Source organism: Ranitomeya variabilis, chromosome 1 (assembly GCF_051348905.1).
Source record: "Ranitomeya variabilis isolate aRanVar5 chromosome 1, aRanVar5.hap1, whole genome shotgun sequence".
NCBI lineage: Eukaryota > Metazoa > Chordata > Amphibia > Anura > Dendrobatidae > Ranitomeya > Ranitomeya variabilis.
In genome coordinates this window covers 224,021,074-224,047,009 of record NC_135232.1, presented here as the reverse complement: position 1 = coordinate 224,047,009, position 25,936 = coordinate 224,021,074, and the positions used below count along the sequence as shown (strand labels likewise).

Sequence of the window (25,936 nt, the reverse complement as noted above, 5' to 3'; positions counted from 1 at the left end):
GAGCACTACTGCAAAGAAGAGTGGGCAAACGTTGCCAATTCTAGATGTACCATGCTGATAGACTCCTACCTGTCTGTTTAGCAGGGTGTATAGACTTTTTATATCTGAAAGACACAAGAGGCAAGAAAGCCCTTCAGACAATACACAAGCACTGACCGCACATCAGACACTTCACATGAACACATCATACAAAAGAAAAAGATAAATGAATATATAAGATAGAGCAAATTTATTAAATAAAAAAATAAGACAAACAGATTAAAGCACTTATATAACACACACAAACAAAACCCCCTGTGTGGTTAAAGGGAGTATTTCACACAAGCACAGCATCAGACACATCACAGAAAAGCATATACATCAGACACTTCACACTAGCACAGCACAAAGATTCGATAAAGCACAGCCAGGATAAATACATCATACATGTCACACATGAGAATAGTGCACTGCACATATCAAACACTACACATGGGCACAGATCATAAGCATCACACAAGCACAGCACATTCATGAGACACGTCACACAATCACAGCACACACATCATACACACCTCACAATCACAGCGCACACATCATACACACCTCACAAGCACAGCGCACACATCATACCTCACAAGCACAGCGCACACATCATACACACCTCACAATCACAGCACACATGCCTAAGAAGCACAAGATACATCTTAAACATATCCATCAGGCAATCACAAACACATATATCATGTGCACAATTATTACTGTCCAAACCACATCATAAACAAGTCACTCACACTACTAGGATTATTTCCAGAGCTCATAAACAACAAACTTCATTCATAAGTTCCCAAGCTCTGGCCGACGGTGAAGCCCTAGCGGCGTGCTAAGCTCTGCCCCATTCTACCTGCTTGTCAATCTTCAGGTTACTTTCCATGGCCATGGACATTATGTGGCACACAGTTCAGGTGCCCCATTCATAGTTGTCATTGGCCCCCTTCCCTCTGAGCCCCTGTGCTCCGGCTACATATCTGTTGATTGCACAGTGAATCCAACCCAATTCAATGAATAAGGGGATATTTTTCCAAAACAACTAGCAATATGTATTTTGGTAGCTCATATGACCGGTTATGTGTTTGACCATATTTCTTTGTTTGCCTTCCAAACTAGAAACATTAAGGATCAGTAGTTGAATCAAAAAATAAAGCAAAAAAATAAAATTGTTGTGACACAAATCTACGATCACTGTATGGCACAGTATGTGGTTTCGAGAGTAAGAAACAGTACAGACTTGTTGACTTTTGTGCACATCATGCAACTGAAATGTATTAACATAGGAGCTGTGCCACGGTAAATAAGCATCTGTTGTCCGTAGCCACATTGCCGGGAGACGGCAAACATCTCTTAGCACATGAGCTGGACGGAAATCTCTACAGCTAGTGCGACAGTCGGGGGTGGGGACTCTTCTCTTGGTTTTATTTCAGCATCTTTTCGTTTTTCTTTCCCTGTTTAACACAAAAAGAAAACAAGATGAAGCGTAACAACAACATAACACATGGTAATGGGATCCAAATATTGAGCAACTGAAGCCAAGGTGGTCAAAAATAGTTAAGCAGATATAATCTGACATTACATTTCTTCTTTTTACTATTATATGAGGACTATGGGTAAAGATTTACAAATGCAATAAATTGGGAGAAAGAATTCAGAAACGTTCACAAAATATTAAGGGTAAAATTATGACATTATTAAATGCATGAAAGGTTTCATTCAGAGGTCCGTGTTTCATGAACATCTTCTATAGCCTTGGTTTTCTCAGAACACATTATAATCTATGTGGCTGCAGGCTGCTCAAATGTCCATGTTTTTGTAGACCAAATATCCCGCAAAAAATAAAAGTTGTCTCTTTTCTACCTTGTTGGCCAAACTCACCCATTCAAGTCTATGGGTTCGGTGAAGAACTCAGACAGCACATTGATGCCACATCCTAGTGCTGTCCGTATTTCTGGCTTCTTTGCTTGAGAAACCTCCAGCATTTTTTTGTATGCAAAAAAAACTGATGAAATATTGATGGTAAAAACGGACACACTGGCCGAACACTGATGAAATTCTAATCCAAAACACTGATATAAATTGGACTGTATTTTTATATACAAGAAGTCACTGATGTTTGAGTGAGCCTAAATTATAATACTAACATTTTGTTCGGAGGGATATATTTAAATTATATGCTACAAGGCGAATACATTATATGTGAATTTAGCATTCTATATGTCTGTGTGCTTTTTCTTTAATAATAGCACATCTAATAAAATCAGCACCATTTCTGCAGATAAAATACTACAAAGTAATGTTTCTGCCAATATCTATTATTATAGAAGTAGCTTGAAAGCCACTTGCTGGCCATTAGCAGCTTTGATATAAAAAAAATATTTTTACATGTTTGTGTTTATCCTTATTTAATACATTTTCAGTCTGCAGTCTTCGTTCTTTATTCACTTCGGACCCCCTAATGTGCAGCCTGCAGCCCCATCAAGTTCCAGATTTTTGTACCATTGGAATCTCCCAGTAATACAATCTGGATTTGAGGTCTGTGTGTAGCCAGGTTGTTTTGTGTGCATTAGCTCAAATCAGCACAGCTTCTATTCTGCCTTTATATTATATTCAAGAGCTTTTATCCTTATCTATAGCATGTTGTCTCTGCCCTCCCTGAAACTGTAGACACTTGGTCCCCTTTCAACATTGTAGATCTGTGTGCAACCCCGAGAGCCATCACAATTAAAGAGAAACTCTGACAGATTTGTAATATATAAGCCAATCACTCAGGTAGAAGCTGGCAGCGGTGGCAGGAGCAGGGCGATGCTGCAGGCCCTGAGCTGGATGGTGGGAGTATTCAGCGGTGCAAGGCTGCAGCGGGCTTCAGGTTTTCAGATAATTTCTGCTCCCAAGATTTCATTCTGTGCATGGACCACCAACGGCGGCCATTTTCACAAAGTCCACCACAGCGAAAATGTGGGGACTCCCAACATTTCTGAAAGCCTGGAACGGAGTAAGCTACCGTCAAATCAGTCAATCAGACGCACCGCCATTTTATTAAAAACAGTTTTTTCCTACTTTCCAAATGTCTAACGGTCCGGTGCGTCTAATCCGCAAAATACGGTATATTACTAGGGGCAGGGAACTTACAATAAAGATACCACTCCGGCAGTAAAATTTTAAAAAAACGCCGGAGTTGTGCTTCAAGAACCAGTATATTTCGGTGGCAGAAATTCAACCCTGACACTTGGATTTCTGACGATAATTTGATACAGATAGAAACATCGAACATTTGAAATGAAGAAAGACAGCATGACCCATCTATTTTCCCTGCGTTATTTCCTTTTTGTTTTATAATAGGATAGATATATATTTAGCCCATGTTTAAATTCACTTTTTTTTCTAACCACATGTGCAAAAGTTTATTCCAAGCATTTCTGTATGCACATTATATTACAGAAATTGCATCTGAACTTCCCCTTACCAATTTGAGATTGTGCCCCCAGTATCATATCTTTAGTTTCTTTTTTAAGAGCACTTCCTTCCTTAATTTTATTTAAAAGTTTAGGATATTTCAAGGTTTTGATCACCCTCCCCACCCCACAATATTTCCTTTCTTTCTTCAAGGGTATACAAATTAAGTTATTTAAAGGCAAACTTTCGTTAATTGTATGCTTGCCCTAACAAGGAGCATTGAATTAGTGTGCATTCACATTGCCTTTAGGCACCTGATCAGTGGCCCCATTGGGGCTTTTGTCCTAACCCCCTCGCAACGGGATTCGAACATATGCGCCAACAGGGCCACAGACTATAATAGTGCCAATAAAGCGAAAGTGCACTCTGCCATGCATAATTTTTGGGTGTATGCGCCTACTGGAGGCAGACACCCAGACATAGTAGACTGGACCTAGGTCTCTGCCTCCAGTAGGTGTATACGCCCAAAAGTGATGCATGGCAGAGTGCAATTCCGCCCTGTCAGCACCATTATAGCCTTTGGCCCAGTCGCCGCATATGTCCGAATCCCGTTTAATGGGAAGTTCGGATAGAAGCCCTAATGGGGCCATTTAACGGGTGCCTACACGCAACTTAACCCCTGGATGAAACTTTCCAAAGTGAAACGCATGTCTGGTGAGATGGTTTACTGGCTCTCTGCACTGCTGGTATCATTACCTTTATGTCCATTTATGTATAGCTTGGATGTTCATCTGTCATACCTTGGTCCAATTCTATTATAAAGTATTATTGAAGTACATGGGCTTAACATATGAGCCTATTATTACAGATAGCTACATTTATATACTACTTGTATGGATATGTGATTTACCCTATGCCATTTTTGTGGTATGATTGGACCTAACATTTGGATTCATTGAACAAGATCAAGATGTACATCTAAAACTACATGGTATATTACTTGTACTTTATATATATATTATTTCTACATTCCACTTGTGATTTATTTGACTCCCTGTATGGATAGAACAGTGCAGTAGACTATACTAGATTTTTTATCCAGGTATACCCACTTTTTTTTCGTATATTTGTATCCCCCCTTCCTGTATATTCTGTATTTACATGCATAAATACATGCTATATTTTCATTACCATTCATTACCATGGCCTGCAGAATGTCCAAAATTGTCTCCCATTGAGCTCATCTGGAAAGTCATTGGTCAGCAATTAGGGTATGTGCACACGTTGCAGATTTCCTGCGAATCTGAAGCGTTTTTTCCACACAGAAACGCTGCAGATCCGCAAGTGATTTACAGTACAATGTAAATCAATGGGGGGGAAAAAATGCTGTGCTAATAGTGCAGAAAATTCCACACTGAAAACGCAGCACATTCAAAATAGGACCATGTCAATTCTTTTTGCAGATCTGCAGCGTTTCTGCACCCATTGACTTCCATTGATTCAGTCAAATCTTCAGCAAAACCGCAGAATCTGCGGTTTTGCTGCGAAGTTGCATGCGAGAAACGCTGCAGATCGGGAGGGGGAAGAGTGTGTGGGCAGAGATTGTGTGTGTGCGGAAAAGATGTGCATGTCTGTGTTGCGGGTGTTTGTGTGTGTCTGTGGGGCTGTGTGTGTGTCTGTCTGTGTGCAGGGGTCTGCGGGGCTGTGTGTGTGTCTATGTGCGGGGCTGTGCAGGGATCGCAGGGCTATGTGGGACTGTGTGTGCGGGGCTGTGTGTGTGCAGGTCTGTATGTAGGCAGGCATCGTCCGATGGGACTACTAGTCCCATCCGGCTATGCCTGCTACAGTGACAGGTAGTCGGATGATAGGACAGTAGTAGTCCCATCATCTGGCTACTGTGTTCAAGTGTAAGAAAAAAACAAAAACACATACACACACATATACAGTACAGACAGTAAATACAACATACAGTATATACTCACCAATCACCTAGTCCCTGAAGCCATCAATCACCTATAAAAAATATTAAAATAATAAACCAACAGTATACTCCCTGATTTTCTGGCTGTGTCTTTTTTTAACTCTTTCACTACTATAGGATTAGTAATGGATAGGTGTCTTATTGATGCCTCTCCATTACTAACCGGGCTTGATGTCCCCTTACAATACAAAGATGACATTAACCCCTTATTACCTCATATGCCACTGCTACAGGGCAGTGGGAAGAGAGAGGCTAAGTGCCGGAATTGGCACATCTTACACATGCGCCATTTCTGGGGCGGCTGGGAGCTGGTATTTGTAGCGGGGGGGGGGCAATATCCATGGTCCCTCTCTAGGCTATGAATATCAGCTTGCAGCTGTATGCATAGCCTTTCTGGCTATAAATTATAGGGGGACCCCACATCATTTTTTTTGGGGGGGGTCCTCCCATTTTAATAGCCAGTAAAGGCTAAATATACAGCTGCGGGCTGAGATTCATAGCCTGGGAAGCTCCATGGGTATTAACCCCTTCCCAGGCTACAAATATCAGCCCCCAGTCACTGGCTTTCCCACTCTGAACTTGCAAATTGCACAGGAGCCTACGAATTTTTTTTTCTATTTTTGTTTTAATTAAACATATTGCGTTTAAAGCCGGGGTCACACTTGCGAGAAACTCGCACGAGTCTCGCACCTCAATATCCGGCACTGCCACCAGCACTTGGACCGGAGTGCGCAGCTGCATGTATTTCTATGTAGCTGAACTCTCCAGTCCCAGTGCCGGCGGCAGTGCCAGGTACTGAGGTGCAAGACTCGTGCGAGTTTCTCGCTCGCAAGTGTGACCCCGGCTAACGCAGATTTTGTTTGGTGTGTGTCTTTATTTAACTCTCTATGTACCATTTTATTATGTTTATAACTAAACATTGGGCTTGATATTTATCTATCTATCTATGTATCATCTATCTATTATCTACAGTGCCTTGCGAAAATATTCGGCCCCCTGGAACTTTTCAACCTTTTCCCACATATCATGCTTCAAACATAAAGAAACCAAATGTAAATTTTTGGTGAAGAATCAACAAGTGGAACACAATTGTGAAGTTGAATTAAATTTATTGGTTATTTTAAATTTTTGTGGAAATTCAAAAACTGAAAAGTGGGGCGTGCAATATTATTCGGCCCCTTTAACTTAATACTTTGTTGTGCCACCTTTTGCTGCGATTACAGCTGCAAGTCACTTGGGGTATGTCTCTATCAGTTTTGTACATCGAGTAATTGAAATTCTTACCCATTCTTCCTTGGCAAACAGCTTGAGCTCAGTGAGGTTTGATGGAGATCGTTTGTGAACAGCAGTTTTCAGCTCTTTCCACAGACTATCGATTTGATTGAGGTCTGGACTTTGACTTGGCCATTCTAACACCTGGATACGTTTATTTGTGAACCATTCCATTGTAGATTTTGCTTTATGTTTGGGATCATTATCTTGTTGGAAGACAAATCTCCGTCCCAGTCTCAGGTTTTTTGCAGACTCCAGCAGGTTTTCTTCAAGAATGGTCCTGTATTTGGCTCCATCCATCTTCCCATCAATTTTAACCATCTTCCCTGTCCCTGCTGAAGAAAAGCAGGCCCAAACCATGATGCTGCCACCACCATGTTTGACAGTGGGGATGGTGTGTTCAGGGTGACGAGCTGTGTTGCCTTTATGCCAAACATATCGTTTGGCATTGTTGGCAAAAAGTTCGATTTTGGTTTCATCTGACCAGAGCACCTACTTCCACATGTTTGGTGTGTCTCCCAGGTGGCTTGTTGCAATCTTTAAACAACACTTTTTATGGATATCTTTGAGAAATGGCTTTCTTCTTGACACTCTTCCATAAAGGCCAGATTTGTGCAGTGTACGACTGATTGTTGTCCTATGGACAGACTGTCCCACCTCAGCTGTAGATCTCTGCAGTTCATCCAGAGTGATCATGGGCCTCTTGGCTGCATCTCTGATCAGTCTTTTCCTTGTTTGAGATAAAAATTTAGAGGGACGGCAGATTTGCAGTGGTATGATACTCCGTCCTTTTCAATATGATCGCTTGCACAGTGCTCCTTGGGATGTTTAAAGTTTTGGAAATCATTTTGTATCCAAATCCGGCTTTGAACTTCACAACAGTATCACGGACCTGCCTGTTGTGTTCCTTGGTCTTCATGATGCTCTCAGTGCTTCAAACAGAACCTTGAGACTATCACAGAGCAGGAAGGGTGTTATTTGGCGTGCACTCGGCCTAATGAGACGAGGTGCTGGTGTAATGGACCAAGAGGCCCTGAATTGGCAATTAATCAAATTCACCGCACTCTTTGGATATATGAAGAAATTGTAACAGTTTATTAAACCTGATGGGAGCGTAACAGAATATTACAGCATATGCGATTAACAACGTTTCGGCTCAACCTGAGCCTTTCTCACGTTATCGCTGTGGAAAGAGTACATAAACAAAATAAATACATCAAATGGTAAGTATACAAAACAGTAAAAAAACAAAAAGAAATCCTAGGTAATGGGCAAGGGAATAGCAGGGTAAAAACACTGCATTGGTCCACCGATCGGGACATTGGAAGGTGTCCAAGAAGGTGAAGAATCAAGGATTGAAAATCTGAGTAGGGTGAAGAGAATTTCATGTATCCTGTAGGTAGGGACGATAGAGTGAGTAAAATAAGTACAACAACATAGCATAATACCATAGTATGTATGTAGAAACATAGTATTGCACTAGTCAGACATGGTACAACAAAGTAAAGCTTCATGTGTAAAGATGGTAAGGTGGAAAGGATGTAACATATAAGGTCTCATGCCGCATTAGTATAGCATTGTACACAAGAGATGATTGTCAGGAATCATGGCGCAAAAGATTTACCTTATTCCAATAGAAGATAGTGTGTAGAAAGGGATAAGTCCCAGTGGTGCAGCAGGTTCTGCAGAGAATAGTGGACAAGGGTTAGCCAGTGAAAATCATCGCAGTGCCCATTGTATTGTATGTTTACCTTTAAGTAATAAGATTGATATGTAAATAGCGGTTCCCCTTGTGGAGGGTATGGACCTATTGGGAAGTAAACAATACATGTTCATATGGGTGTCTATTGTGGGCAATAAAGGTGGAGACCCACTATGCCGGCTTTTACCTTGGAGATCTAGATGGAGAGCGGCGCTCCCGCGCTGTGCTCAGTGTCAGCGTCTGTCAGGTGCATTAATGGGACCATGTATGCTAGTTAAATAGCGCCGTACCGGAAGTGGACGGCGCAGACCGGAAGTGACGTCGCGCCACTGTGTGTAGTCTTTGTGCGCATGTCTGGGGCTTGTTGTGGAAACCTAGCAACCCAGCGCTTGTCAGTCGAGCTCAGGGCGGAGCCCTGGGACTAGGGCAGAGTGCGCATGTCATAAACTAGTTGTAGCAACCTTGTAACTAAGCGCTGTTAGTGGCTAGGATTAGAGCGCTGTGTTGGGTATCTAGTGACCTGTGGACCGAGCAGAGGCCGCAAAGGACAATGTGAGCACTGAAAATGATGTCTAAGTGCTGTGTGGTAAAACTTAGTTATCTTGACAGGATACCAGAGGGAATCAATAGAGTAACAGTCATAATAATAATAGAAAAATAAATAAAATAAAAGTAAAAGTAAAAGTAAAAGTAACACTAGGGGCAGAACAAACCAGGGGACCGGGGACAACTCACCCATCTAAGTATATTGAGTCCTAAGGGACAATATTTTAGCGGGTCTGTGGAAAGAGAATGAAATTGTTAGATTATTAGGGCTGTAAAAGGAAAATATGGTTATTAACAAGGGCTCATATTGACCAATCTAATAACAAGGGCTCATATTAACCAATCTATTTCCCTGTTTAACCCTTTGGGGGCCAGGGTATCTAACTTGTAGATCCAGAAGGTTTCACGGGCTCTGAGTAATTTCACATGGTCACCCCCTCGTCTAGGGCGGTGGACTTTTTCAATTACCTGAAATTTAAGTTGAGCCACAGTATGTTTAAATTTGGTAAAATGATCCGGTACAGGCAACCAGTTCTTGCCACACCTGATGGTGGACTTGTGACTGGAGATTCTGTCCTTAATATGTTGGGTGGTCTCCCCTACATAGAGGAGGCCACATGGACATTTGATAAGGTATATGACAAAATTAGAGTCACAGGTGTGAAAGCCGCGTATTGGGTAAGTTTTGCCAGTTCTAGGGTGAGTAATGGTACTGGACTTGATGACATTTGAACAAGATGCACAATTAAGGCATGGAAAAGTGCCATTGCGTTGAGTACCCAATAGTCTCTGTGTGGTGACAGGTCGTTTACTACCAATATCCGCTCTCACGAGTTGATCCTTGATATTAGATGGTCTCCTATTACACATCAAGGCTGGTTCTTTAAAGGAAGGTACGTTCGGATACGCTTTAGCTAGAAGTGGCCAATGTCTCTTGATGATGGAATGGACTTTAGGAACTAACGGATGGAATCTATGTACGAATGGAACCCTCTCTATTGCATTTCTCGGAGGCCGAGGAGGTGGAGGTGACAGAATGCGTGCTTTCTCATCGATGAGAAGTTTGGAGGGATAGCATCGCTCTTGAAATTTAGATGACATCTCGTCCAATCTATCGTTGAGTTTAATGGGGTTGGAGACAATACGGGCTACTCTGTTAAGTTGGGAGCGCGGCAAGCTGTTTTTAAGTGAACGCGGGTGGCAGCTAGTATAGTGCAAGAGACTGTTGCAGTCAGTGGGTTTACGGTACATATCTGTAGAGAGATCTCCATTGGTATCCTTAATGACAATAGTATCTAGGAAGGGTACTGAATCAGTATTGTGATGGATAGTGAACTGGAGCTCTGGAAGGATGGAATTAAGGTAGGAATGAAAAGCCACTAACGTATCAGGGGGGCCTGTCCAGATAAGAAAAATGTCATCAATGTAGCGATGATAACATAGTGCATGTTGTGAATAAAGTTTGTTGGTAAATACATGAGTTGTTTCAAAGTGGTTCATGAATGCATTCGCATAAGCTGGCGCTACATTTGAACCCATAGCGGTCCCGCATTTCTGGATGTAGAAGGTGTCCTCAAACAAGAAGTAGTTCTCATATAGCACTAAGGTAAGTAGGTCTAGGCAAAATTGGATAGCATCATCTGGTATTGTGGATTGATGAAGCAATAGTTTAGTAGCCTCGATGCCCTTAGTGTGTTGAATAGCCGTATAAAGGCTATTGACATCTAGTGTAACTAGGGTACTGTGGGGTGGTACTGTGCCCAATCGCCTAATGATGTCTAGAAAGTGACCGGTATCGAGGAGAAAAGATTGGGTAGTTTTGACTATGGGTGTCAAGATCCTTTCCAAAAAGATAGATAAAGGGGACAGGATCGAGTCTGTGGAGGCCACAATGGGGCGACCGGGTGGATTTTGCAGGGATTTGTGGATTTTAGGTAACACGTAAAATACCGGTGTTATTGGGTGGGGATTCACCAGAAAGGTCGCTGTTTTTTTGTCGATAGTGTGTTTGACTAGATATGTGTCAATCACATTTTGGATTTTGCGACTGATGGTTGCCACCGGATCTCTGGGTATGGTACCGTAGGTGTTGGTATCCGCCAGTTGGCGATATATTTCGCCAATGTACTGTGTACGATTCATTACCACAATCGCTCCCCCTTTGTCTGCCGGCTTCACTATAATAGAGTTGTTGGTGTGCAGAGATGACAGAGCTTGTTTTTCAGTGGTAGAGAGGTTAGAGTGCAGAGGAAAAAAGCCAAGGCGTTGCTGGTGAATAAGAGAGTCAATTTCTTTATCAACCAAAGAGATAATGGGCTATATGAGAACTACTTCTTGTTTGAGGACACCTTCTACATCCAGAAATGCGGGACCGCTATGGGTTCAAATGTAGCGCCAGCTTATGCGAATGCATTCATGAACCACTTTGAAACAACTCATGTATTTACCAACAAACTTTATTCACAACATGCACTATGTTATCATCGCTACATTGATGACATTTTTCTTATCTGGACAGGCCCCCCTGATACGTTAGTGGCTTTTCATTCCTACCTTAATTCCATCCTTCCAGAGCTCCAGTTCACTATCCATCACAATACTGATTCAGTACCCTTCCTAGATACTATTGTCATTAAGGATACCAATGGAGATCTCTCTACAGATATGTACCGTAAACCCACTGACTGCAACAGTCTCTTGCACTATACTAGCTGCCACCCGCGTTCACTTAAAAACAGCTTGCCGCGCTCCCAACTTAACAGAGTAGCCCGTATTGTCTCCAACCCCATTAAACTCAACGATAGATTGGACGAGATGTCATCTAAATTTCAAGAGCGATGCTATCCCTCCAAACTTCTCATCGATGAGAAAGCACGCATTCTGTCACCTCCACCTCCTCGGCCTCCGAGAAATGCAATAGAGAGGGTTCCATTCGTACATAGATTCCATCCGTTAGTTCCTAAAGTCCATTCCATCATCAAGAGACATTGGCCACTTCTAGCTAAAGCGTATCCGAACGTACCTTCCTTTAAAGAACCAGCCTTGATGTGTAATAGGAGACCATCTAATATCAAGGATCAACTCGTGAGAGCGGATATTGGTAGTAAACGACCTGTCACCACACAGAGACTATTGGGTACTCAACGCAATGGCACTTTTCCATGCCTTAATTGTGCATCTTGTTCAAATGTCATCAAGTCCAGTACCATTACTCACCCTAGAACTGGCAAAACTTACCCAATACGCGGCTTTCACACCTGTGACTCTAATTTTGTCATATACCTTATCAAATGTCCATGTGGCCTCCTCTATGTAGGGGAGACCACCCAACATATTAAGGACAGAATCTCCAGTCACAAGTCCACCATCAGGTGTGGCAAGAACTGGTTGCCTGTACCGGATCATTTTACCAAATTTAAACATACTGTGGCTCAACTTAAATTTCAGGTAATTGAAAAAGTCCACCGCCCTAGACGAGGGGGTGACCATGTGAAATTACTCAGAGCCCGTGAAACCTTCTGGATCTACAAGTTAGATACCCTGGCCCCCAAAGGGTTAAACAGGGAAATAGATTGGTTAATATGAGCCCTTGTTATTAGATTGGTCAATATGAGCCCTTGTTAATAACCATATTTTCCTTTTACAGCCCTAATAATCTAACAATTTCATTCTCTTTCCACAGACCCGCTAAAATATTGTCCCTTAGGACTCAATATACTTAGATGGGTGAGTTGTCCCCGGTCCCCTGGTTTGTTCTGCCCCTAGTGTTACTTTTACTTTTACTTTTACTTTTATTTTATTTATTTTTCTATTATTATTATGACTGTTACTCTATTGATTCCCTCTGGTATCCTGTCAAGATAACTAAGTTTTACCACACAGCACTTAGACATCATTTTCAGTGCTCACATTGTCCTTTGCGGCCTCTGCTCGGTCCACAGGTCACTAGATACCCAACACAGCGCTCTAATCCTAGCCACTAACAGCGCTTAGTTACAAGGTTGCTACAACTAGTTTATGACATGCGCACTCTGCCCTAGTCCCAGGGCTCCGCCCTGAGCTCGACTGACAAGCGCTGGGTTGCTAGGTTTCCACAACAAGCCCCAGACATGCGCACAAAGACTACACACAGTGGCGCGACGTCACTTCCGGTCTGCGCCGTCCACTTCCGGTACGGCGCTATTTAACTAGCATACATGGTCCCATTAATGCACCTGACAGACGCTGACACTGAGCACAGCGCGGGAGCGCCGCTCTCCATCTAGATCTCCAAGGTAAAAGCCGGCATAGTGGGTCTCCACCTTTATTGCCCACAATAGACACCCATATGAACATGTATTGTTTACTTCCCAATAGGTCCATACCCTCCACAAGGGGAACCGCTATTTACATATCAATCTTATTACTTAAAGGTAAACATACAATACAATGGGCACTGCGATGATTTTCACTGGCTAACCCTTGTCCACTATTCTCTGCAGAACCTGCTGCACCACTGGGACTTATCCCTTTCTACACACTATCTTCTATTGGAATAAGGTAAATCTTTTGCGCCATGATTCCTGACAATCATCTCTTGTGTACAATGCTATACTAATGCGGCATGAGACCTTATATGTTACATCCTTTCCACCTTACCATCTTTACACATGAAGCTTTACTTTGTTGTACCATGTCTGACTAGTGCAATACTATGTTTCTACATACATACTATGGTATTATGCTATGTTGTTGTACTTATTTTACTCACTCTATCGTCCCTATCTACAGGATACATGAAATTCTCTTCACCCTACTCAGATTTTCAATCCTTGATTCTTCACCTTCTTGGACACCTTCCAATGTCCCGATCGGTGGACCAATGCAGTGTTTTTACCCTGCTATTCCCTTGCCCATTACCTAGGATTTCTTTTTGTTTTTTTACTGTTTTGTATACTTACCATTTGATGTATTTATTTTGTTTATGTACTCTTTCCACAGCGATAACGTGAGAAAGGCTCAGGTTGAGCCGAAACGTTGTTAATCGCATATGCTGTAATATTCTGTTACGCTCCCATCAGGTTTAATAAACTGTTACAATTTCTTCATATATCCAAAGAGAGTGCGGTGAATTTGATTAATTATCACAGAGCAGGTGCATTTATACGGAGACTTCATTACACACAGGTGGATTATATTTATCATCATTAGGCATTTAGGACAACATTGGATCATTCAGAGAGCCACAATGAACTTCTGGAGTGAGTTTGCTGCACTGAAAGTAAAGGGGCCGAATAATATTGCACGCCCCACTTTTCAGTTTTTGAATTTCCACAAAAATTTAAAATAACCAATAAATTTCGTTCAACTTCACAATTGTGTTCCACTTGTTGATTCTTCACCAAAAATTTACATTTGGTTTCTTTATGTTTGAAGCACGATATGTGGGAAAAGGTTGAAAAGTTCCAGGGGGCCGAATATTTTTGCAAGGCACTGTATCATCTATCTATCTATCTTTCTATCTATCTATCTGTGTGTGTGTGTAAACATTATTCTTCAATGGGAGTATGTAAATGAAGAGGTTGGACAAGAAATTACATCATTTTTTTTTTTTTTTTTACCTGATGAAGAGTGAGGTGGCTTTGGAGAGTCTGCATTTTTTCTACCACTTTTCACCCTACGCTCCTTGGTTTTGTTGCTGTTTTGAGGGCTCTGAAATAAAATCATAGTTGGTTTCACAATTATGGTTGAATACACTCCTCAACATTGAAATTGCAACACCAAGAAGGAAAAGTGGGGAAATTATAGAAATCATGGGATTGACTGACATGTTAATAATATGCAAATGATTAAAAAATGGAAACCTTTAAAACAAAAATCTAAATTTATTCAGTATTGAGTATGAGCACCATGCTTTGGCATGTTATCAATGAGGTTATCAATGTCCTGAAATGCTGATTGCTCTTGGGTGCTCAAATCATCAAGATCCACTGCTGGCTGCTCCCTTTGCAATTGCCGACCATTGACTTCCCAGATGTGCTTGATGAGATACAAGTCCAGAGATGCTGTAGGCCAAGGTAGCATGTTTAGACCATGCAGACTGCTTTCATTAGCATGAACATGATAACTGAAATTGTCGTGTTGAATAATGGCTTCAGGGACATATTGCAGAAATGGCTGTACTGCTGGTTCCACAATTCAGTGTAATGCTAAACGGTTAGTGTACCTGTAATGAAGATTAAATGGGTCCAAAATATTGTACATTATGCCACCCCCCACCATAATCCTGTGATTAGGACCGTTGTGATGTTCCCTTGTGAAGGCCTCTTCATGGGATTACCCACGTGGTTTCCAGATGGAGACCCGAGGTTGAAATGGAGCAATTGAGGCTGGAATGAAGGTCTGTCCTCTTCAGCAATCAGTCCTATTATTGTCTTGGACCCAATTATAAATTGAGATTGGCCTGGAGACCACATGGGCAACTCAATGAAGAGGCCTTCCTCCACAAAGGAACGTCACATGAATCCTATCGGGATTATGGTGTGGGGAAGCATAATTTACTGTAGCTGGACACATTTAGTTTTCATTCAGGGTACACAATGGTTTGTTTGTGAAAGCAGTGGTATGGCCATTTCTCCAAACTGTCCCAGAACCCGTATTTCAACATAACACCACGCCTCCTGTTGCTTATGCTACTGTGAGTGGTGAAAACGTGCTACCATGGAAGCGTGTCTGGACTTGTCTTTTATCAGGCACATCTGGGATCTGACTGGTTGGAAATTGCAAAGGGAGCTTTCAACAGCGGATTTTGATTTGTGTGCTCAAGTGCATTTAGCGTGGCAGAACATTCTTCTGTCAACTATTAATAACCTCATTGTTAGGAGTCAAGGAGTGTTGGTGCATTTGTTTCTGTGCGTGGTGCTCATACTCTTACTTCCATTTTTTTATAATCACTTGCGTTTCATTAAAATGACTACCCATACTGTGAGTTCCTTAACTCCCCGACATTTCCTTCTTGGTGTTGCAATTTCAGTGTTCAGAAGTGTATACAAGAAGACAATGTAAAGACAATATATAACCACAACTGTCTTTATATTTTTGGGATCTCTAAGTATTGAAACATAGTTATGGTAATTAAGGTGACCAAAGCTAAGGCAAACACCTGAAATAATCGTACTTTGTCATAAAAGCAACAACTTCTGGTTACGAGGGCATATACAAAGATTGTAGTGAACAGAGTGACTAGCACACATTCACTAGAATGTATCATTTGTATTTTATCTGTAAAATTCTTGAAAAATGTATTTCCATTATAACTATTGTAGTAGGTTACTGTTATGTTCCTGTTGCACCACCTTGTTATTTGCATCCCGCTGCTCTAAGTTGTTATTAAATGGCTCCAAGTTGCAAATAGAAGAAGTTTGCATCTCTCCAGAGACCAGATTTTTTAAACACATTTCTGCAGAACCAAGAGTCTTCACAATAGGGGGATCATGACGAAGCTCAACTAGATTTTCTTTTTTCTTCTTATTCTTTCCATCTGTTTTACTTCCCTATAACAATATAAATGTAGTTTTAAAGTGATGTCCAAAACATAATTTAAAAAAAAAATTCTGCTGATATTAACAGATCAACAGTTCCGAGTGCCCCCATGATGTGCTCATCCTCTCGATTTTGGCGGGACGGCCAACTATTTTCTGTGTATGCTAGCCCTCTGACTCTCCTCTACATATAGTGAGGGCTGAAAAAAAAGACACTGGCATGCTGAATTTTAAAGTTTGATCCATGTGTTCTGATGGAAGGTACCCCGAAATTGGGATGTGCACCAAGAAAAAGCATTTGTGGGCTACGAGGAAAGCAAGGTTATAAGCTTTTCCACAGTTTTTTGCTAACGAAGTAGTACACTGCAACCAATCTTACCCTGGAGCCACCTTTGGCCCTTTCCTTTTCCTTGTCCTTTCCACCAACATTTTTGTCAAGCTTTGACACAGCAGCAATCTCCTCTGGATCTTTGGGCCATGACAGGGTCTAATAGAAAGATAGATTTGTGCATGAGTACCAATACTACAGAAGTAACACAATTCATTGATACTTTAGCATTGTGTTTGACTGCATTAACAGTTTTGCTATTTAGTGGTAAAGATAAAAAGGCAACTAGCCTATCAAGAGTGTTTCATATACATCGATAAAATAATCACTTAGGCTAGTTTCACATTAGCGTTTAAATCCGCAGCGTTTAAAACGCATCCGCAAGTGGTGGAAAAAACGTATATAAACGCGTACAAACGCGGCGCTTTTTAGACGCATGCGGTATCGCATGCGGTTAAAAAAACGCCGCGTTTGTACGCATTTATATGCGTTTTTTCCTGCGTTTGCGTTTTTGGTGCGCATGATGAGAAATTTCACAAGAGAAAAATCAAGATAACCATACACCGCCAATGGGACTACAGAGGGCGTGTATTATGGGATCTCTATATATAGACCCTAGGGCTACTGAAATTTTAACAGTTTGCTACTGTATCCTGTGTCATGATGGATCTTCGCATGGAGAGCTTTTATTTCAACCTGGATTTAAGCATCAAGCTGTTTCTTGCCTGTGCTTTTGCTTGGGAGCAAGACAGAAATCGCGAAAGATGGAGAAGGAGACAACGTAGGCGTTTTTGGAGGCACCCCATTATCGAACTACGTGAGAGCCGTGGAGCCTATCACACGCTGTATGGCGAGCTTAATGCCAACCCGGACAAATTCCAGGAATACACAAGGATGTTGCAAGACTCGTTCCGGGATTTGCTTGCTCGTGTCCAAGGAGCCATACGGCGACAGGACACCCAGTTCCGTAGAGCGATTCCACCAGAGGAACGTCTGCTCGTTACATTAAGGTACGTTCCAAATCTAAACCAATGACAGTTCAAATTTTGTGTTTTCTGACATATGTTTTGGGTATTTTCCTTTCTTTCTCTAGCGTAACCACACCATAAATAGAATAGATTTTAATGTTTTTTGGGTTTGTTTTTCTTACAGATTTCTGGCAACTGGAGAGTTTATCATCCCTCCACTTCCAATACCGGCTTGGAATATCCACCCTGTCCGGAATAGTTGTGGACACCTGTCGGGCTTTGTGGAATGTACTCCGGGATGAGTTTATACCCCTACCCACCCAGGAAATGTGGCTTGAAATTGCGGAAAAATTCTGGAGTGTGTGTGATTTCCCCAACTGTTTAGGAGCGGTGGATGGAAAGCACATTCGCATTATCAAACCAGCCAGAACAGGATCGGAGTACTTCAATTACAAAAAATATTTTTCTGTTGTGCTCATGGCAATAGCCGATGCGGACTGTCGCTTCATCGCCGTGGACATTGGAGCTTTTGGCCGTGGCAACGATTCCCAGACTTTCAAGAACTCGGATATGGGCCGCCGTGTGTATGGCCGAAATTTCAATTTTCCCCCGCCACAACCTCTCCCCAACACTCAAGGTCCACCGATGCCATTTGTTATGGTTGGGGTTGAGGCCTTCCAGATGTATGAAAACCTACTGAAGCCCTATTCCAGTCGGGACTTGAACCACACTAGAAGGATCTTTAACTACAGACTGACCAGGGCCCGAAGAACAGTAGAGTGTACCTTTGGCATTCTGGTCGTTAAATGGCGCATTCTTGCATCAGCCATAAATCTGAAAGTGGAAACAGTCGACGAGGTGGTCAAAGCCTGTGTGGTTCTGCACAACTATATAATTGCTAAGGAGCAACCCAACATTGAACTGGATGAACCAGTTGCACACCCACTGCCCGATTTCCAGCATCACCCTCTGCGGTCAACTGCAGCAGTTGGTCACATGCGGGACCAATTTGCTGCCTTTTTTGATTCAGATATTGGACGTGTGTCATGGCAGGACAATGTTGTGTAAATGTCCTGTTGTAATTCGATCTGTACCAGTAATTTTCTGATATGAAAATAATATTTGTCATTAATAAACTTTAGTTTTGGTTGTGTTGACCGTGTCTCCTATGCTTTTCCTCTACAAACCAAGGCTGTCCTAAAACTGGCAGCATTTGGTCTGTATTTAATATCAGTTTTTGTAATCCAAAACCAGGAGTGGGTGATAAAGGCAGAGGTGCTAGTTATTATGTTAATATCATAATTTACCTCTAATTGTTCCACTCCTTGTTTTGGCTTACAAATACTGATATAAAACACTGGCCGCATACTGCTAGTGTTATGGCAGCCATGTTGCTTTATTGGTACGCTTGTTGACGTCATTGCGTCCTGATTCTGTTCTGCTGTATCCATTGGACACAGACTGAAGAGACAATGACTGTCACACTAAAGAGATCTATACTGATCAAGTTAGGTGTCAGAAATAATGAATTCATGATGCACATATAACAGCCTCATGAATTCACTATTTCTGACACCTGTGCAGGTGAGCATAGATATGCAGTGTGTGACCACAATTGTCCCCTCAATTTGTGTAATAGATTATGTATAAAGAAGAGAAAATGGTGGTTATCCAAGGCATTTCTCTACTCACCAGGTCAGGTGTCCTAACTAATGAGTTTTTTGACACCTGACCTGTTCAGTAGAGGTCTGCACTGTATTTCCACCATTTTCTCTTCAGACTGCCACACTAGTCACAGACAAGAAGAGATTATGGAGATAATACATCTAATATTTTTTGGCCTACCTCATATCTGTATAGTAAAGACACACAAAGCTGCAGTCTTTTTTTTTTTTTTTTTTTTTTTTTAAAGAACTACTGGAGATATGATGTGGCCCAAAAAGTAAGTGTGTGGCGAAGTTTCTTAGTTGGCGCACGGTGTGTGTTGCCGGCGGCGGAAGACACAATAAGCCAAACATAATTGTGGCAAATCAAATTTTTTTAATTTTTTTAACAACCAAAAAGTTTATTTACTGCGCCGGCTTGGCGTAGAGTGATGTAAACGGGGGGTGTGAAGCACTGAGGCCTGGCTAACCATGGACGACACAGAGGTGGCAGGAGAAGGGGCAATGAAACTACAAGGGTCTGGAAGTTTGGGGATGGGGCTTGACACATTAGAGACTTGAGACGCACTGGAAGGGTGAGACAAACCTGACATTACAGACACATTGGGAGGTGAAGGGGCAGGAATGCTAAGAGTCCTCTGTTTTTTTTTGTGTGTGTTTTTTTTGTTTGCCTGGTTGTGGGAGGTCTTGGTGGGCTCATATGGCGTGGCGTGGTGGTGGGTGACCTGTCAGGGTCCGGCTGCACTGTATCAGAGTCCATAGTGCTCGTAGATCGTGCAGCCATGCCAGAGTCAATAGTGCTCGTAGAGCGTGCAGCCATGCCAGAGTCCATAGTGCTCGTAGAGCGTGCAGCCATGCCAGAGTCCAGAGTGCTCGTAGAGCGTGCAGCCATGCCAGAGTCCATAGTGCTCGTAGAGCGTGCAGCCATGCCAGAGTCCAGAGTGCTCGTAGAGCGTGCAGCCATGCCAGAGTCCATAGCACTTGTAGAGCGGAAGGCCATGCCAGGGTCCTGCTGCATCGTGGTGGTGACGGTACGGAATGCCATGCCAGGGTCCTGCTGCATCGTGGTGGTTGCGGTACGGAATGCCATGCCAGGGTCCTGCTGCATCGTGGTGGTGGCGGTACGGAATGCCATGCCAGGGTCCTGCTGCATCGTGGTGGTGGCGGTATGGAATGCCATGCCAGGGTCCTGCTGCACCGTGGTGGTGGCAGTACGGAAGGCCATGCCAGGGTCCTGCTGTATCGTGGTGGTGGCGGTACGGAAGACCATGCTAGGGTCCTGCTGCATCGTGGTGGTGGCGGAGGAGGTCCAAGCAGGAGCAGCGGTTGTCATGGTGGTGGCGGTGGGATGTCCAACTGCACTCGGCATGGTGGTAGTGCTGTAGTCGTGTCCGGCTGTGGAAGGAATTGAGGTGGCCGTGCAGTGGGATGCAGCAGAGGTCGGCATTGAGGTCAATCGTGACAGTGAAGGCACAGGTGGATATGCCGCCACTGTCTGCTGGAAATACCGACTCTGCTGCATAGCCTGCATGTAAGCAGCATTGCAGGCCTGCATGACACTCAGCTGGAGATCAGGAGTAAGGTGTTCCGATATGCCCTGCTCAATTTGGTTAAAAAAATGATGTGCTGGCCTCTGGAGGTCAGCTTTAACTTGATCAAGGCTTTTGCTGACCTCCTGGATACGTGCATTCAAGAGGCTATGTGAAACATCCATTCGGTCACCCAAAGCCTTGAATGCTTCGTGTAAAACCGAGCTCAAGTGCAAAAACTCGGGCATGAGTGACCTGTCCGAAGCCCTCTGCCGCTGCCGGGAGGAGCCCAAAAAAAAAGGGGCAGTGGAAGAGGACTGCGAAAGGGGAAGACCTGATGGACCAGCTCCCTGGTCTCCAGTTAGTGTGGAAGGCCCACTTGCTGCTGCGCTGCTGGATGGCTGGGACGGGTCCGTGGCTGTCGGATGAAGGATCGCTCCAGAACCTGGGCCAACAGTAGTGCTGTATGTGCTGTGAAAAAAGGAAAAAGAAAATTAATACCAAATATTAACCAGACGCAAAATCCTGTGGAATATAAAAATACAGAATATGGCAATACAATACAACCTAATGCACGTGATAAATACTTACGTTCTCTGGGCAAGGACCGGTCTTAAAAATGCCAGAACTCAATGGTATTTGTACTTTCTGATCCTTGCTCCTGAACCACTGGGAACACGGCTCTCTTGACGCAGGTCCTTGTTGAAGCGGTCCTTCATGGAACGCCAACGTGTTTTGACTTTGGATACTGTTAAAAAAAAAATTGTGGTCAGAAAAAGGACTTTTGGCCGTGCTCACACAACTGTGTGTGATGACAGAAACTCCTGAGAGTTTCTTTCATCACACACAGTCGAGTGAGCACGGCCAAGGTCTCTGCTGCTTCACACTGCAGTGCAATACTTACCAAATGCATTTCGGACCCGTGTCTGGGCGTTGTCCCAGCCATCCCACATCTCTTTGGCCACCTCATTCCATAAGCGCCGGATCGTGACGTTGTTTGAGTGCAGTGGATCCCGGGTGTCCCACAACGGGACTCGCTCCTGGACCAGGGAGATGAGGAGGTCATTCTCAATAAGATCATCCTCCCGTTGTGAAACCTAAAAATTAAATAAAGTCATTAAAGTTTGTTCAATTAACATAAGGAAAAGATAGAAAAAAGATGCTGAGAAATGGCATGAATAGGAAAGTCAACATACAAAAGGATTCCAGAAGAAAAAAGAAAAGAAATACGAATGGAAAGAAAGGAAGATTCAAGAATATTACACTGAGGATACAGTAAACAGTCAGCCTTGTATACGTACCCGCTGCCGTCTTTCCACCGGACCTTGACTCCGCTGCTCCTGCCCTGTCTCTGCCGCAGTAGAAGAAGAGCTCTAGAAAAAATAAAATTGTCACATGTGTCGATGTGACAGTGAATACTTACCAATCTGACAAGGCAAGTACTCACCTCACTGACATGCTCGACTTCCGACGGCCCAGGACGAAACTCCTCACCAGAAGAAGAACAAGAAGACATTCTGATGCATGTAGAAAGAAACAAATGCAAGAAATTAGGACATGTAGAGAAAGAAATTAGAAAATAAAGGCATTGGATAGGATATACTCACATTGTTCAGAGGCTTGTTTTCTCAAAGGTGCTGTTGTCTGTATGCTCTGCTTGGCTGTCTGCTGAGAAGTGACCTGCAACTGTCCACACCCTCCCTTTATCACCTTGTTGGTGGGGGGTGGCTTATCAGAGTCTAGACATGTTTTTCTATTGTGGAACGCATGCGTTCATGAACGCAACCAAACGCATGTGCTTGTAAACGCATGCGTTCATATAGACAGCAATGCGGTTTTTTGTCGCAATCCTTGCACAATCGACAGCATGCGTTTCCAGGCGGCAAATTGACGCCTCTAAAAATTACTACATGTTGCATTTCCGCCGCAAACGATGAAACGATGCATGCGTCGTTAAATGCGGCAAAACGCGAACAAACAAAAACGCATGCGTCCCTAATGTTAAATATAGGAATACACAACGCATGCGGATATATGCGGTACAAACGCTGCGGACACAACCGCAAATGTGAAACCAGCCTTAAAATAAAATAAAAAAATAAAAAAAACCATTACCTCTACAATATAAATTTACATGATACAGTAGGTCATTTTTCCCTCTATGGTAATGAGCTCATAATGTTATTGTTGGCTGATATAGAAAATTAACATTAAACGGGTAAACACAGATCTCTTTGCAGCCATTGAATGCCTCAACACCGTATATGCAGCATGCACAATGTGCCTCTGATAACCAGATGTCACTCGCCCATTCATGTTTAAGGTCTGTGGAAAAAATTGGACCACACTTGGATGACATCTTTGCGCTGTACAATTTTCACGGACAGACAAAAGGAATAACCTTTTTTTTTTCTTCTCCACCTCCAAGAAAATTATATCCCACTCCAATCAAACTCTGATCAGAATCCAATTAGCATAATTGGACCGGTTTTCTCAGATAGAAAGAAAACGGCTGTCTGCACCTGCCTTCATGCTTATGTGAAATGATCCTTTGAAGTGGAGAATTCTGGGTTGTAGTGTTTTTTTCTCCCCAGGCCTGGGAGGTTCTAAAATGTGGGGGGGGGGGGGTTCTCATCCCATTTACTCTGTTACAACATCAGCATACCTCCTGATTGCCATTGACTATTTGGTCTACAGTTATGGATCGTTTTATTGCTTTACTGGATAAGCAGGAACATTGCATTACTAATTCCATGAAGCAAAGATCAGAATCTGTGCCATGTATTTTTTATCTCTACTGACCGAATTCAGTTGTGAAATTACCTTTTAATAATGGTTTAGAAATGTCAGTTTTCTAGCAACACAGATCTTAATGAGCTAAACAAGCCCTTTCGTAAAGAAATGATGTCACCTTTATGCCAACGACTGTATACGATAAAGGACCACGTACTCCATATGACTGACTGTGTACATTACCTTTTCCTCTATGACAGTCACATTCATTCCACAGAGAAAAAAAGACTTTAGTGACAATAAATCGGATGATGTGTGTTCCTTCACATACTCATATTGGATAGCTTCATTCCAAACTGATCCAGTAGTTTTGTAGAGACCTGGGACAGAATACTGAATTAGAAGACACATGGAAGGAGATGTACAATAACAAATTGCACCAGCTAGATAATAAAATAATAAATAAAAAAACTCAATAATACATGACTGGGGAACAGGCTGGCCAACATGAACGTTGAATAAGTCATTCTTACTGGGATAAATTGCCAAGATTCTGCATCAGGCCTCATTCAGATGTCAGTTTTACAGTGGAGAAATAAAGTATTCAGTCAGCCACTTGTGCAAGTTCTCCCACTTAAAAAGATGAGAGAGGCTTGTAATTGACATCATAGGTAGACCACAACTATGAGAGTCAAAATGAGAAAACAAATCCAGAAAATCACCTTGTCTGATTTGGCAAGATTTATTTTTCAAATTATGGAGGAAAATAAGTATTTGGTCACCTAAAAACATGCAAGATTTCTGTCTCTCACAGACTTGTAACAGCTTCTTTAAGAGGCTTCTCTGTCCTCCACTCATTACCTGTAGTAATGGCACCTGTTTGAACTTGTTATCAGTATAAAAGACACCTGTTCACAACCTTAAACCGTCACACTCCAAACTCCACTATGGTGAAGACCAAAGAGCTGTCGAAGGACACCAGAAACAAAATTGTAGCCCTGCACCAGGCTGGGAAGACTGAATCTGTAATATACAAGCAGCTTGGTGTGATGAAATCAACTGTGGGAGCAATAATAAGAAAATGGAAGACATACAAGACCACTGATAATCTCCCTTGATCTGGGGCTCCACGCAAGATCTCACCCTGTGGTCAAATGTGGTCAATAATCACAAGAACGGTGAGCAAAAATCCCAGAACCACATGGGGGACCTAGTGAATTACCTGCATAGAGCTGGGACCACCATAACAAAGGTTACCATCAGTAACACATTACGCCGCCAGGGACTCAGATCCTGCAGTGCCAAATGTGTCCCCCTGCTTAAGCCAGTACATGTTCGGGCCCGTCTGAAGTTTGCTAGAGAGCATTTGGATTATCCAGAAGAGTATTTGGAGAATGTCATATGGTCTGATGAAACCAAAGTATAACTGTTTGGTAGAAACAAAACTCGTCGTATTTGGAGGAGACAGAATGCTGAGTTGCATCCAAAGAACACCATACCTACTATGAAGGATGGGGGTGGCAACATCATGATTTGGGGCTGTTTCTCTGCAAAGGGACCAGGATGACTGATCCTTGTACATGAAAGAATGCATGGGGCCATGTATCGTGCGATTTTAAGTGCAAACCTCCTTCCATCAGCAAGGTCATTGGAGATGAAACATGGATGGGTCCTTCAGCATGATAATGATTCCAAGCACACCGCCAGAGCAAAGATGGAGTGGATTCGTAAGAAGCATATGAAGGTCCTAGAGTGGGCTAGCCGGTCTCCAGATCTCAACCCCATAGAAAACCTTTGGAGGGAGTTGAAAGTCCATGTTGCCCAGCGACAGGCCCAAAACATTACTGCTATAGAGGAGATCTGCATGGAGAAATGGGCCAACATACCACCAACAGTGTGTGCCAACCTTGTGAAGACTTACAGAAAACGTTTGACCTCTGTCATTGCCAACAAAGGATATATAACAAAATATTGAGATGAACTTTTGGTAATGACCAAATACTTATTTTCCACCATAATTTGCTAAATAATTCTTGCCAAATCAGACAAGGTGATTTTCTGGATTGGTTTTCTCATTTTGACTCTCAAAGTTGTGGTCTTCCTATGATGTCAATTACAGGCCTCTCTCATATTTTTAAATGGGAGAACTTGCACAATTGGTGGCTGACTAAATACTTTTTCCCCCACTCTATGGATGTATGAGAAAAACAAACCAATTTTAATCAGTGATCTTAATCTGAGTTTCATCAGTTTTTTCACTGATGGAA

General features: G+C 42.6%; 1 protein-coding gene across 5 annotated transcripts in view; it reads right to left on the bottom strand.

Annotated features, from left to right (window-relative positions):
- Positions 1 to 216: 216 nt before the first annotated feature.
- LRRC43 (leucine rich repeat containing 43) overlaps positions 217 to 25,936 on the bottom strand; it is a 107,834-nt gene continuing 82,114 nt past the window's right edge. For 2 of the 5 annotated variants that reach the window (XM_077293134.1, XM_077293136.1), the window contains 5 exons: positions 23,913 to 24,049; positions 16,827 to 16,934; positions 16,262 to 16,459; positions 14,528 to 14,618; positions 217 to 1,481 (listed from right to left, as the gene is read on the bottom strand). In XM_077293134.1, the coding sequence (XP_077149249.1) occupies positions 1,381 to 1,481; positions 14,528 to 14,618; positions 16,262 to 16,459; positions 16,827 to 16,934; positions 23,913 to 24,049 (635 nt within the window). In that variant the 3' untranslated portion in view covers positions 217 to 1,380. Of the gene's footprint in view, positions 1,482 to 5,407; positions 5,440 to 14,527; positions 14,619 to 16,261; positions 16,460 to 16,826; positions 16,935 to 23,912; positions 24,050 to 25,936 lie in introns of those variants that run through there. The other 3 variants (XM_077293135.1, XM_077293137.1, XM_077293138.1) reach the window with 3 other exon arrangements.